The 16,077-nt window shown below is 35.3% G+C and overlaps 1 protein-coding gene across 1 annotated transcript; it reads left to right on the forward strand.

The window, feature by feature from the left end:
- The first annotated feature begins 587 nt into the window (after positions 1 to 587).
- On the forward strand, positions 588 to 14,060 carry LOC126970240 (dol-P-Man:Man(7)GlcNAc(2)-PP-Dol alpha-1,6-mannosyltransferase). The gene is made up of 8 exons (XM_050816049.1): positions 588 to 810; positions 883 to 1,015; positions 1,115 to 1,288; positions 1,528 to 1,681; positions 3,613 to 3,757; positions 12,347 to 12,573; positions 12,654 to 12,794; positions 12,866 to 14,060. Exons 1-8 carry the CDS (start codon positions 685 to 687, stop codon positions 14,013 to 14,015), a joined length of 2,250 nt encoding a protein of 749 aa, XP_050672006.1. The 5' UTR covers positions 588 to 684; the 3' UTR covers positions 14,016 to 14,060.
- The last annotated feature ends 2,017 nt before the right edge of the window (positions 14,061 to 16,077 follow it).

The raw sequence follows: 16,077 nt of genomic DNA on the forward strand, positions 1-16,077 counted from the left end.
TGACACCACGGACTGGGAATAAAGCGAACACCCTCAGGCTCTTTAATTATAAATGTTTATTGTACGATATTACATTGTTATCCATATTTTATATTAAAAAAAAAAGCCCGCTGAGTTTCCGGCGCTGAGCGCCCATTCTTCTCAGATCTGAGGCAGTCTCTTTTGAATGGGTGGTAGATTTTGACGTTCAATAAGTGATTTTAAACCCTTTTTTGAATAAAAATATTTGAATTTGAATTTGATCTCGAATCGAGGCGATACGACAAATGGAAAGTTGTTAGCGGTGAACGCACAATATTGGTGTCTTCTTTGGATTGAATAAGACTTAAATTTTGTTTCAGTTTCGGCGTTACTGCTTACTGCTATGGGATCTATACAGGCTATCAGTGGCATACGTAGATTCGTGGATGGTAATAATTGTAATCTACGCTCTTTCTCTTTGTACACTGCTTCCTACTTTCCCTCTGTATACATATTACTTTCCTTAAATATACTCTTTGCCTCATAGCAGCTGATTATGACAGCACTTTGCAGTGTCATTGTCAGATCAATTTGTCAAGTTTGTCAAATTGAAATCTATTTTCGTTTCGTTAAAACTTGAGTTGGTGCAACGATCGCGAATTGGAGGATGGTGTAGTAATAGCGATATTTTTCTGTGTTGTATATTAATTGTAAATAAAAGATATGGTTCAGTTACTGTATATAGTGTCTAGCTTACATGTTTTACTGTGTCCATTCACCAAAGTTGAGGAAAGTTTCAATATACAAGCTTTTCACGACATATTGTATCACCGCTTTAACTTATCACAGGTATATAAATAAAGTCTAATTTTGGATACATAAACTTGTTCTAGCGGAAGAATATAATTCTATTTTTTCCAGTACGATCACAATGACTTTCCGGGCGTTGTACCCCGTACTTTCATCGGTCCACTTGCGATTTCTGCGTTATCTTCGCCCGTTGTAGGAGTATTATATTTATTAGGCATAAATAAATTCTGGACGCAATATGTAGGTGAGTAATAATTGTCTTGATGTGAGTGACCTATTTTAAAATAGGATGTACAATATGTTTCACAAATAGCTGTCTATTTTGATTAATAACATGTTTCAGTTCGGCTAACCTTAGCATTAACAGTGATAGCAGCATGGTCTCGCCTTCGGAACACACTTCAGAAACTATTTGGCAGCACATTTGCTTGGTGGTTCACAATTATTACTGTTTCCCAGTACCATTTTATGTTCTATTTGAGTCGCCCATTACCTAATATTATGGCAATGCCTATGGGTGAGTAATTTATAATAAATATATAAGATTTTCTTCATGTATTCTGTCCCCAGGAGTTCTGATCCATGTACCAAAAAATTAATATTATAGTAATGTGATCAATAAATTTGTAAACCAAATTTTATATATCTTTGTTATATTTAACTATACAAAAAATCTTATGGTCGGTATTTATTAACAAATATTTGATTTAATTTTTAAACAGAGTTTTTGGCACAACCAATAATTTATTGTTACAGTACTTTTTTCATTGGATGGTTGGTTATCTGGAAGACGGAAACAATTTGTTGTGTCGGCAGGTGCAGCTATTGTTATATTTAGATCTGAACTAGCATTGTTATTTGGATTATTCCTACTGATTGATTTTTACTTTAAAAAAATTAATATTGTTGAGTAAGTATAAAACATACTTGAAATCCTATGTTTCATATGAAGATCATATTGCAGGGTGTATCAATTACCAACACCTGAACGTCCTGCTCGTGTTGTCCCTTATTTTCATAAAAAAAAAAGATCAAAGGATTCCTCCTCATCCTCCACGCCACCTCCATTTTACACTTCACCACCTTAGTTTGACTTGCAGACTTCATCTCTTTATTTTAGTGTAGACATTTTCTTCCACTATAATGTAGTAAAATTTGTATTTCTAATAATTGAAAAAAATATTGGTTCTGTTTAAAAATTTTAATACCTTTTTTTCAATACAAGTGAAGAACAAACAATAGAACTAAACTATTGCACCATTACGAGCTTTTTAAAGACTAGTTATTCCAACACAAACCACACTTAAGGAGATAGGTGTAGTGGGCCGCCCGCTACACCTATCTCCTGTCTACCCCGGTCTGCTAGCTGTCTCTTTCTTGTATCTCAACGTCTTAGCATTACACCCCAATATACAATATACAACACACATTCACATTTGTATCTACTATACATGAAAGATTTCATTCAGACACAGGTCTGGCGTGCATAGCCACCAATGCCCCTCTGTACGGGTACTATTCCGATCGCTTCAATAGTTTTTACAGCATAACCGAAGGAAAAATACGGCTCTCCATTTATTAGTACTTCAATAAAAAATAGTAATTAAGTCAATCATTTTATAAATGCGATTTTGTCTGGACATATTTAGTGTCTATGATTGAGTGCAAAAATTAAATACAAAATACCAGTGGTTTGGTCAATATTGAACAGTTTATAATATGTAACAGTTATCAGCAGACATGAAATTATTATTCGATGTGGCTTACTCTTTAATAGATTGTTCGCTTTTGACCGAACGGATCGGAGTACACGGAGTAGACGCCTTTACGACGTTGGCCAGCTGCGCACTAACTATGGCCGACATTCTGTTCAGGATAGTAAATTTATACGAAAAAAAATGGAAAAGATATTGACATTTTTTTCATCAGCCATAATAAATTTTACTAACTCAGTGATCGAGCACATGTCCCAAGCTGAGAATGATGCCCATTAGACTGAACACTACACACTACTCACAACTCATAACACTCTCACATATTAAGAACATGTATTCATACACACTATACGCATATCTATTTAATAATAATTTATCACAAGCACACCAGTGGAAGGCTCCTATGCGTAGGATACCGGCTAGATTATGGGTACCACAACGGCGCCTATTTCTGCCGTGAAGCAGTAATGTGTAAGCATTACTGTCTTAAGCTCTGAAGGGCGCCGTTGCTATTCAAATTACTGGCAATGACAATGACACTTAACATCTTATGTCTCAAGGTGACGAGTGCAGTTGTAGTGCCGCTCAGAATTTTTGGGGTTTCTCCAGAAGCCTGAGCGGAACTGCATTATAATGAGCAAGGCGAATCAATTACCATCAGCTGAACGTCATGCTCGTTTCGTCCCTTATTAAAAAAAAAACATTATTCAGGACTTCTTTTTTTTATTATTTTTATTTTATATAATTTTTTGACCAACATTTTCATTATAATTTTACCTGTCAAACTTTGTTAGCAAGCCTGTTCATACTATTTATGTAGCATATTGTTTATACTATTAATTTGTAGAATAGAAATGCTGTAAAGTTTGCTTATTTAAATAAATAAATATTAGAGTTTGAGAACTTTGAGATTTTTATTGAGTGTTCAGGGTTTAAAAATCTATTGAATGTTTCTAAGATGGTTTTAAATATGAATAAAAATCCGTTTTTTTCATTGTCAGTACACTCTTTAAGTTCTTCTCTAAACTGGCCACTATTTTAATTTTCAATTAAAATAGTGGTCATTTTAAATTACTTGTACATTCATCTATATTGTATGCATTCATTAAAAATTTTACAATTTCAGGTTAATGAAAATAGTGATCCCATCTGGTATTGGATTGATATTATTTACAGTTACTGTGGATTCCATTTTCTGGGGTCGGCTGCTTTGGCCCGAAGCTGAAGTATTTTGGTTTAACACTGTGTTGAATAAAAGCTCTGAATGGGGTGTATCCTTTATAAAATTATAAATAATATGTGGTCTAAATTCAAAAGCCATTACAACTTAATCACAGAACAGTTAAAATTGATGTACCTCCTTTATAAAATAATTTTATATAAAATATTTTATATTTTTATACCTATATTAGGTATGCAAAGTGATGCTACACCAATGATAAACAAATCAAACATAAGCAATGTCTTTTTATCAAGCAAACCTCAAAAACAGAAACAAAAATATAATAGATAGATAGATAAATTAAAAACATTTAATATAATAGGATTTTTTCTTGCTATCACCCCATAGGGTTATTGTATGGTATGGTGGCTCCTATTTCCATAATTGAACTCCTTAATTGGGTCCATTTTACCTGCTTGCTTTCTTTCTAGAAGTTCAGAAATTTCCTTGGGTTGTTCCCTTCCTGAAGTGATCTCGTATTTTTGAGGGTTTTTGCCTGTTGGTGTTCCACTCCTGTGCATTCCAAGATAACATGAATAAGTATTTCATTCATTCAGGGCTGTCTGTGACTCCAATTGTATGATGTTTTTTTATTTATATATATTGTCCTATTAGGGTGCCAATTACGTTGGTTGCAGCCAGGAGATGCAAAAAAATGCAAATTTACTTCAACTTATTTATTACAAGAAAGTTAAAACTAATTACAATTAATTATCCTAATGTCTACTGATCGATGCTAGATCAAGTAATGAACACACTTATATTTCCCACGATCGGGTAAACGCCGTCATGATGTCACCTAAGTCACGTTTCTGCTGCGCTTGCGCCTCGTGCCTCGAGTGCCGTGTGCAACGTTTATGGGACTATGCTTATGCGGCGCTTCGCTAGGGTTAGCTATGCGTAACACCTCCCCCCGTAGAACAGCGACTATTGCAGGACGTCTCCGAGATGGTCGCTGGTAGGCATCCATGGTCAACTTTTATTTGGTTAGGGTTGATTTTCCTGGGTGCCGGAACAGCATATGTTGCATCAGGGGTGCCGCTGCAGGTCTTCGTGATTCCGCTGGTTTCGTTTCTTCTATGTAATTGGAGATATAATAAAGTTCCAATAAGTGCACATGTACCCAATAGTATAAGGTACATGGGTATTGTCGTGTGATAGATTACTGGATCGGTGAAGCTTTCTTGATGTATCAATGATTGAGTTGCTATATCATTTTTAAAAGTATGGAGCTTGTGTAGACTTGGTGAATTTAGAATAAATTTTGGTAAAGATTTGGGCTCTGGTTCGACGTACTGGGGCATTTCAATTATTCTTACGACATGTCCTTTGATATGATCGTTTGAATTGGAGATCGTGAAGGTAGGTGCTTTCAAGTTGCAATTCAGTGGGATAATTGCTAAGTAGCTGCCATGTAAAGTTCGATACTGTTCTTGTCCACAGGATATCTTTACTTTTGTTGGAATAGGGAAGCTCATGGTGTAATGTTTGTCGTCAAGTGCTTCCAGTGCTTCGTTGTTCAGAGTAACTGACGTTAATTCACAGGATGGCGGGAGTTCTTGATTAGTAATAAGCTGCTGGACACAATCGGGCTTTTCCTGTATCTGTAGGTTTGATTTCGATTCGCAGAGAAATAGTGAGTTTAACTTCGGACATTCTGTCTCTATGTACCGAGAATCTTTGCTAGAGATTGCTACGAATGGTAAAGGTGGGATCAAGGTCTTATGGTTTCTGTTAGGAACAAGGGAGAGCTTATAGAAGTCGTATAGTGAAGGATCCACAATCGGTACTTTAATAACAATTACTATTTGTTTATCTAGATAAAAATAACCTAATTTAATAACTTCATAAAAATTTCTAATTTCAAAGTCAAGGACTTCCTTATTAGAATATAAAATCCTAAGCTTACTTAACATATCCTTAACATCACTAACACTAAATATAGAGTATGGAGTGCTCGATGCACGAATAAATGTTAACGTATTTTCTAAGTTCTGTAACTCTTCACACAGATCTTCTACATTATCTCCTAAGATCAGTAAGTGTTGTGCCATATGTGCGTACTTTATTAAGTCAGTGTCCTTTCTGGCGTCGCTTTGTAATATTAAATTTAATGCTTTATTCATTTTATCCTGATTTGATACAATACTACTTATTATTTGAGTGCTCTCGGAAACAAATTTCTTATTTAAGCTGACATGATTATTTAATTCTACTTCTAATTTCTGTTCATTACTGTGCAAGATCTTAATAGCGCGATCGTACTTTAACGCGTCTGTGTAATCCAAATTACCAGAAATGCTTTTTATGACGGAACCGAGACCGTCGATGAGACCTCTTTTATTTCGTGATGACTGAAATATATTGAGTTTATTTGTAATTGATGCAATTTTACTATTGAGATGTTCTATGTGTGGGTCAAAAAGGAATACAGTTTTATTATTTAATAAGGGTCTTAATTCGGATATCTGGCTTTTCACTAATTCTATCTGTCTATGAATATTTTCTAAGTCTATATGGCTAAGGAAGGCGTGGTAATGTGAGACGATTCTTGCTACTCCTAGTTTGAAAGGAAGTAATCCTGGTCCATTGTCAAGTGAGTCAATCGTTATTTCTTGTCCTAGGGTCGTGCGGAGTACTGTCAGCCATAGAAATATCCTGCAACAAGGTGAGGTTTTTAGGGCTTCGCTTAAGGCGAGATTTGGCAACTGGACCGCGTTTTTTCTTTGTGTAAATGTGGATTGGAAGGTCTGCAAGTACAGTATCCTGCGTAAAGCGAGGGGCTAGTTTTTGTCGGGATGCCAAAGGATTTTTTATAAAGACTTGCTGGTCAGGGGTATAGTCTATCTCCGGTTCCCTATCCTTGTTACGATTTTCAGTCAGTTGGGTGCGTTCGTGTAAGGAAATCTCATTAATCATATCATATACTTGACGCATTCGTTTCCTATGGTCTTGTGAATACTGCTGAAATAGATGTTCAGTTAAGTCAATGTCAATTGGGTCACGCGGGTCAAAATGCCCTGTTATCAAGTCCAAAGGCCTACACCTCGTGAAACTATGGATGGAACTATTGTATGCTAAGATAGCATAAGGCATGAGATTAACAGCTGGTTCATTCCGTTTCTCAAGTTTCAGTATCCTGAGATGTTCAAGGGTAGTGGAATGAAATCGTTCTACTATACCATTGTCGTTTGGTGAATGTGCTAGTATTTTATGATGTTGCATCTTATGGATCCGGATGAATTCTGCAAATAACTGATTTGTGAATTCAGGTCCACCATCTGTCACTACTGTCAATGGGACACCGTGATGTGTGCAAAATATTAATAATGCTTGTACGACACTCAGAGCAGTACTATCCCTTAAGTGGTAGGCTTGCGCGTATTTAGAAAACGCATCTACAATTGTTAAAAATTTTTCGTTTTGAGCTGTAAAAAGATCAAGATGAATTATCTGAAACGGTTTAGAAGGAGGGGGAACTATTAAAAATCTCTGTTTAATTGGATTTCGGTCATATTTAGCCTGTCCACAAATGCTACATTCATTTATATATTTACTTATACATTCTTTCATCCTAGGCCAATAGTATTTAGATGATAAGGCCAAGTAACATTCAGTGATACCACGATGGTTTGTTTTACCCTCCTGATATTTTTTATGATGTCCTGTTGTCGCAAATATTCCTTAACGTTTTCTAATTCGATTTTTGTCAAGATGAGATTCATCGAAGAGCTTTTAAAGTTATCTTGTATAATTGGAATAATCTTATACATAGCGAGAGGTGGATGGATTATTATACCTGTTCTTACTTTTGGATTAATATATTCCTTAACTGCATTAACAACGTCATTAGTCAAGTTAGATTCGGAAAGTTGTATAGTAGTCCGGGTGTGAGTTTCAAAGGGTTTAGTCACTACTGGTCTTTTCGTAATATCGCCTACTAAAATGAAACAAATCTGTCTACTGAATTTATTTAGTGGTTCATCTGAAATTGGGACTTCAAGGATTGGAATTTCGTTACTAGTGTGAACAGTCACTGTGTCTGAATTAATCGGTAATCTGGAGGGAGCCGATAGAGTTTCAGACCCCGCAACTGATTGAGGCTTTTCAGATACATTAACAACTATAGAACTAGTGTCTTCATTATTTAATTCAACACGAGACAAAGCGTCTGCATTGGTGTTATGTTTGCCTTGCTTATAAACTGCGGTGAAATTATATTCACTCAACTTAAGTCTCCAACGGGTGAGTCTAGAGCCAGGCTCTTTAAGGCTCATAACCCATTGTAGAGGTCTATGGTCTGTGACTATTTTGAATTTTCTACCGAATAAATACGGACGAAAGTATTTTGTTGCCCAAACGATGGCTAGCAGTTCCTTTTCGATTGTACTGTAGTTTGTCTCACTCGAGTTTAAAGTCCTGGATGCGTAAGCTATTGGTTTGTCGCTACCTATTGGTCCTTGAGAAAGAACAGCACCTATCGCGAAGTTAGAAGCGTCAGTTGTTAGAACAAAGTCTTTAGTGAAGTCCGGGTATTGTAGTATAGGGTCGTTAGTCAAGAGTATCTTACATTTCTCAAAACAGTCAATGTATTTGGGATCGTTGTGGGTGATTTTTGAACCTTTTTTTAGACATTGCGTCATGGGTTTAGTTATACGAGCAAAGTCTGGAATAAACTTCCTGTAATAACCGAGCAAACCGAGGAAACGCTTAATCTCGGAAGCAGTTTTTGGAATGGGGAATCTCTGGATGGCAGTGATTTTATCGGGATTAGGCTTTATACCATCTTTACTTATTACGTGTCCTAAATATGAGGTTTCTAACTTTAAGAATTCTGACTTATCCATTTGAATTTTGAAGTTAGATTCCCTTAATCTTTTGAAAACTTTTTCTAAATTAACTATGTGTTCCTGTAATGAGACGCTAAACACTATTATATCATCCAAATATACTAAACAGATAACATTCTGGAGATCCCTTAGGACATCATCCATCACACGTTGAAATGTGGATGGTGAATTTTTCAGACCCATTGGCATTCGTAAAAATTCGAAATGCCCATGTTCTACGTTAAATGCCGTCTTGTGGATGTCAGAGGGGTCCATTTCTACCTGATAGAATCCACTTGCAAGGTCTAAAGTGGTGAAATAATGACAGTTACCAAGCTTATCCAAAATATCGTTAATGTTGGGGATGGGGTATTTGTCATCTATAGTTTTTTCATTAATTTTACGGAAATCAACAACAATACGCCATTTAATTTTTCCAGAGGCATCGCTTTTCTTTGGAACTACCCATATGGGGGAGCTCCATGCTGATTGTGAAGGACGGATTATCCCTTGCTCAAGCATTTTTGTAATTTGTTTCCGTACTTCCTGTCTGTGAACGTAAGGGTATCTATAGGTTTTAGTATAAACGGGTAATTCATCTGTGGTACGGATTTTATGTTTAATTTTATTGGTGAATGTCAAGGGTTCACCATCAAGATAAAAAACGTCAGCATATTGTGCACAGAGAGATTCTAAGTTAGCACGTTCTTCTGGATTCAAATGATTCGTTCGTAGTCGCGAAAGAACTTCCGAAGCACGATCACTAGGTTGTTGAGTGTGCGTGCATTGCTCATTAAATAGTTCTGCACTAACCGGTTTATCCATTGAGAACACTATATCATGCTTAGTGGGGTTTACGATCTCTATTATACCGCGATTGTTCTTGACTGTGGTAATGCAATCGCGAATAGTACAGTTGGATATTATTTGTTCTGTCACTAAAACGTCACCATCATGAAAATTAATAGGTATGCGGATCAATTTGGATGTGTTAGCCGGTATTATATCTTCATAAAGATTACAATTTCGTGAATCATACATGCATAACTGGTTGGTCGACTTACGTGTAACTAAGACTTTATTTTTTAAATCTATCCTAGACTCTAATTTTTCTAATAAATCTAAGCCAATTAAACCATCAAAATAGTTATGAAATTTATATATAAAAAGAGTAATCTCACTATCTTCGTTAAACTCAGAAAAACACGGTATGGTAATTGAATAATTATTCCTAGTGGTCGCATGAATATTAGTTACCTCAAAGGGTTCATAATTACACGGAACATTTGAAAAAAAATTTTTGACAGCTTCAGGGCTAATAAAGGACTGATTCGCGCCTGTATCAATTAATAATTTTAAGGGTGGATCTGCTATTTGAATAAATGGAAGTTGTCTCTGAGTTTGTAGATTAATTTCTATTTTGGTTTTTCTGATTTTTGAGTTTCCTGAAAATCCTGATTATCAGAAGGATGTTCATCATGGTGCTCTTCAACGTAAGCGGGAGTATGAGCACTATACGCTTGCTCGAACATTGGCTCATAATATAAAGGTTCTGAGTACGTCTGTTCGTAATAGTCATAGTCATATTCAGGGTATTCGTAATAATTGTAATAGTCAACGTCGTTTAAGTTTATTTCACGCGTCTTGAAATAATTAGATGGGGGTGGATTTCCATATTGTCTCCAGTCACGTCCTATCATCGGTCTAGGCAATGGCTTAGTAACATAGTGGCTTACGCCACTCATGGGTGTAGGACCGTTATTATTAGGTGTGTGTCCTAACCTTTGCTGAGGAACTCTAAACACGTTGCTTTGCGGTCTGTAATTAGGTGGAGGTGCGCTGAAAATTTGTTGTGTACGCGTAGGGCCTCTGTTAGGCGGTGCTTGGGGTTGCCAGACTTGCAATGGCCCCGGTGGCTGAAAATTATGCTTTGGAGTTCCTGGTGCGACATTGAATGAATTAAAAGTAAAAGGCCGCGAGGGTGGCAAATTAAAAGGTTTAACATTATACTTATTTGTTGCGTCATATGAAGACGTAGACTGCACTCTGCGTTCACCTGGTAATTGGTCATTGCGCTGCTGTAAATATAAGGTGTTGATTTCCTCTTGAACGTACTCTAATGCCTTCTCTATTGTATCCGGTCGCATGCACCGAATACGTGAACCTAATGGGTCTTTCAGACCTCGTACAAACGCTTGTAGGGTTAACTTTTTATACAATGTACGCTTTGCTTCTACGGTAGTGGTTATCGTTTCATGAAGTGTAACATAGGTCATTATTGTACTAAACAAACTCTGACATTTTTCATAAAATTCTTGAGGTGATGAATTTTTCTGGGTTAAAAGTGCTAAATCATTATACAAAGCGGTCTCATCTCGCTGGTCAGCAAAATTATTAATTAAGGCATTTCTAATACCCTGCCAATTTTCGGGGATGCCATTTGAATTTATTGTGCGCGCGGCATGTCCGGTAATTTTATTAAGGATACCATTTAATAAGGAAAGGTTACTGAGTTCATATCCTGGCTCCGCTCTAATAAATTGTGCTACCAGTTGATCACACAAATGCACGAACCGCGTAAGTACGTTCGGATTTCCATCGAACTCGGGTAACAAGCGTAAGGCCTTGAAAACTTGGTCTACTAAATCTACACTCATTTTTGAATTAATATTATTATGCAAATTAAATAAACTAGAAAATTCTATGCTATCGCTACTTTCTAATATATCCTCTAAATTCCTACTTGCATCAATTTGCGAGATTCTACTAATACTAATTGACCTAGTGGTCCTCGGTTTCCGTGGATGGAAAATTGTTAAAATTTAATAGGTACACAGAGGAAATTACACTGGAAAACAAAAGGAGAGAAAAAAAAATCACAGGAAAATTACAATTAAAAAGGGTGAGCAACTCTAGTAAGATCTAGGTACTTACCAAATCATCTGCATTTCTCTGCTGTATCGATTTTCGGATACTCTACCTCGCCGCAACTCAAGTAGGTTCTAATAGCCCTTATCGGTGATCGATTCACTGACTCTATTATTTTAGACTATCCTACCGACTGCGCCAATTACGTTGGTTGCAGCCAGGAGATGCAAAAAAATGCAAATTTACTTCAACTTATTTATTACAAGAAAGTTAAAACTAATTACAATTAATTATCCTAATGTCTACTGATCGATGCTAGATCAAGTAATGAACACACTTATATTTCCCACGATCGGGTAAACGCCGTCATGATGTCACCTAAGTCACGTTTCTGCTGCGCTTGCGCCTCGTGCCTCGAGTGCCGTGTGCAACGTTTATGGGACTATGCTTATGCGGCGCTTCGCTAGGGTTAGCTATGCGTAACATGCCCACCATAATTCCGTTGTCATAGGCAGTGTAGGTTTAAGATTATTTTCAACTGTTTGCAGCCCTTGAGATTTGCCCATTGCATTGGCATTATTTATTTAGGTTGTTAGTCAGAGTAACATGTGTCCAGCTACCTGATCACTGAGCCCTAACCTGCTAGTTCATTCGCGTCAATGTTATTCATTGAATGACTATCCTTCATTAAAGAGTCCACAGTCTTGTCAGGGGCAACTAGTTCATGGCGATTCTTGTGAATTAATACTGAGATAAAGAGGTATCTTTCGAGTGCCGTGGCAACATATCAAACAATTTCACAAAACAATGATCTACAAGCAATTTTTAAGTGTTCATTAAAAAAATCAATATATTACACGTATTTATAATATTATTCAACCGAACTATCACACATTAATAATAATTATAAATGATATGAACACCTTAACAATTTTCTTCAGACCTCACCCTTTCTGTGGTATTTTTACTCAGCTTTGCCAAGAGGACTAGGCCCAAGTATTGTTTTGGTACCTGTTGGCCTTTACCTCGACCGACGGCTGCTCCAAATAGTCGCTCCAGCTTTGGTTTATATACTGCTATTTTCATTTTTACCACACAAAGAATTAAGATTCATCATTTATGTCTTTCCTTTGCTCAATGTGGCTTCTGCTGTAACATGTTCATACATGTAAGTTACTATTATTCCTTTAATCTGATTTAAAAATATTATCAATACTTACGAAATTGTAATGTTCATTTTATTTTTAGATACATTCGGAGGTCAAAAGCACCAATATATGAACTTTTGTTTTGGGGCTCAGTTCTTTTAATTGTTTGCAATTTAATATTTACTACGACATTAGTTTTGGTCGCCATGTCAAATTATCCAGGAGGTGTAGCAATGACAAGGTATAACTGTTTATCCCTGATTAGATACTTTATCTTTTATATCACAAATACTTATCACTACTTTTTTACAGGTTTCACAAGTTACTGAAGCATGAGCCTTATGTTCACTTACATATAAGTAACTTAGCTGCCCAGACCGGTGTGACCAGATTTACCCAAATACAGGACCATTGGATGTACAGTAAAAATGAATCACTTAGCACAAATCAGTTGCAACACTTCACACACCTACTTGTAGAAGCTAAGAGCAAATACTCTCCCAGTATAAAGGCTTTTGTTCAAACACATGATATATTAGATAGCGTCGAATCATTTTCACAAATAGCTGTTAGTTATAGACTAATACCACCAATAAAGATTAAAACGAAACAAGCTTTATTCATTTTAGAGAGGAGAAAATTCAGAGATGATCCTCAACCCGCGTTTAATGACGTTATAAGTGATGATGACGAAAACAAACAATTTATTAATGAAGGAGAAATGAATGTGTACAATTACGAGGAAGGGGACACAGCACCTGATGAATTTGTACCTAATCAAAAAGCTGCTAACTCTGATGAAATAGCTGATGTTGTATCTAATAGCGAAGAAAATGTTTCTCACGAAAATTTTGCGACTATTGTAGACGATGAAGAAACATTGGCATTTCGAAAAGAAATTGAGGATTCTATAGCAAACATTGAAACACCTCAAACGAACACCAGATACGAACGAAAAATGAAAGCTATTGCGAAAATAAAATCAGAAACGAGAAAGGAAGTAGTTGCCTCAGCCAAAGAAAAGTTAAAAGAGATAATGAGGCGACATAAAGACATTGCTAAGGAGCTTTCAGATAATGATATAAGTAATAAAGTAAGTGACATCGATAAAGAAACAAATCGTGGTGATATACCCGAAACAGAAGAATTAGAAGACATAAATACAAATAGTGAATCAATTCCTATTAATAATATTGAAGACAATCAATCAATCCTTGAAAACCAAGTAAATATAAATGCAATAAGTGAAGAAGCTGATCCAAATAATATTATAATCAATCGTACAGAAGAAAATATAGACTCAATTGTGGAGGAAGTTATACACAGATTAATAGATAGAAAAATTTACGACGACAAAACAAAACCAGACGACATAAAAATTGAAGACAGAAGGATAATACAAAAGATAGTTGAAGAAATTTTGTCCGAAAGAATGAATTATTCTAAGTCAGATATAAAATGATGTAAATGTAATTTATAAAATATGTAAATAAAATTGTTTTAATTTTATGTGCGTTTATTTTGTATATGTCAAGAATATACCTATTTATGGTCAAGCAATAACGGTAGATGTCCTCATATAGCACGAGAAACCGTTTTAACTCTACAGGAAATGCAGTAAGAAACCAGTTGTTCCAACGTACTACCATTATTTTGTGATTTGGACAATTTTCTATGTGATAAAAAGTTTTCTTTTCACGAGGCAGTACAAAGTGCTTTCACACAGTTTGTCTAATCTAGATCACAATACTTCTATCGCAAACACATAAATGACCTTACTATAATTATTTTGATTAAATAAATATTTTAAAATTAAAAATAATTTAATTTTTTTACTACAAAGTGGCAATTTCATACTTTAATTAAATTTATATTGCGTTGGCTTGCAATGGGGCGTGCATCACAATTTTTTTATACACCGTAAGAGCGTTTAAGAAACCCCGAAATGAGATTAGAATTTTATAATCAAAAACAATTTGGTATGTGGTGGGCGCGATCGAACAGGCTACTTCCGGATCGGTGTCAAAGGCTTCTCTTTGCGCCATCTATGTTCGTAGGTACATTAAGTTGAAGACGCATAGGCACAGTGATTAGGTATTTTATATTATATAAGTGGGAACATGCATTAAAAAAAATAAACTTTGAAAAATACGATTTATTATTCAATTTTAGATTTCTGTAGGTACATTTTTTACAAGTTCACTTGAACAATATCTTAAATAAAATAATAATATAAAACATTTGAGGCATATTAAGAAACTATTCTTGTTTATTATCTTCATGATTATCAAATGATATGTGTCAACACATCAGATAACTCGATAACATGTAGATAACAAATTTTTCTATTTCCTTGATTTAAGAGAACACATTCAAAATAGATTGAAGCTGTATTAACTTAATTGCGCGGTAGTAATATGGTAGTGCATAAAAGCGTCACACAGTAAACTTAAGTAACACTTTAGTACAATTAACAAGCATTTTGCCAATTTTTGATTTCGAATCAATTATTCATGTTTTGTTACAAGTACAAGCTATATAAGGTGCGTACTTAATTTGAAACTTTAAATATTAAATGTACGTAAATAAATAAACAAACATGTATTAATAGGTGTTCACAATAAAAATAAGATCCGACTGTCGATACGCACAATGCACATAAGGTGTACGAGACTGCACTAATTTCGCTGAACGTCTAAGGTTAGTGATTCAGCCTATATTAAATTATATATTCTTATATTATTTTGTTACTTCACAAACATTTGAATATTTAAAAAAAAATTAGGCAATACCAAAGAATATACTATAATAGTACAAGTACAGAAGTCTCACTCATACAATAAGGTGTAATTCAGATCATACAGCGCTAGTAACCTACATTTTTATTCACCTAGACATTAGGGTTGGCTACTTCTTCTCATTAGCTCAACCCTTTACGAAGTAGCGGTAAATTCAATAAGAAACATTTTTTTTTTGATATTCATAAGTGTCATTTCCGTGACCTAGATGAATAGTGTTTTTGAATTTGAATTTGGCTTCTTTACCTAAAACTGTGCCTTACCTAGTATAAGATCATCTTATAGAAAAGCTCAGATTTTTCTATAATATAAATAGGTATATAATCGTAATTTTAAATCAATATTCTTTCGTTATCAAACCTACTTAAGTTGCAGATAGTGATGTATGCGATCGACGACCACGACATAGTCAAACCTACTTAGTATAGGTAATAAATAGGTAGCTATTATGAATGGTAATTTCATTATAATAATAATCACTGTAATTCAATTGTTTCAGCATCTTTAGGAAGCTAAAAAATTACCGCAATGATCTTTAATACTTTATTTATGTTTCTCAATTTTTTTAATATCGGTCGGATCTGTGAAGTGGATGTGTCACTGCTCGATCGTGAGTCCCTACTGGCTGGCCTGCTCTGCAAAGGCCACCGCAAGTACTTACGATTTCGATACCTTCACGGAGAGTGAGACAGGCCTGGCAATACTTAGAATAAAAATAAGTACAAT

This window comes from Leptidea sinapis, chromosome 20 (assembly GCF_905404315.1).
Source record: "Leptidea sinapis chromosome 20, ilLepSina1.1, whole genome shotgun sequence".
Taxonomy (NCBI): Eukaryota; Metazoa; Arthropoda; class Insecta; order Lepidoptera; family Pieridae; genus Leptidea; species Leptidea sinapis.

Bases quoted from the DNA above. Each gene is read 5' to 3' on its own strand.
- LOC126970240 (XM_050816049.1), top strand. From the start codon at position 685: ATGGTTCAGTTACTGTATATAGTGTCTAGCTTACATGTTTTACTGTGT. The intron at 811-882 runs GTATATAAATAA...TATTTTTTCCAG, and splicing joins ACCGCTTTAACTTATCACAG to TACGATCACAATGACTTTCC. The intron at 12,795-12,865 runs GTATAACTGTTT...ACTTTTTTACAG, and splicing joins GGAGGTGTAGCAATGACAAG to GTTTCACAAGTTACTGAAGC.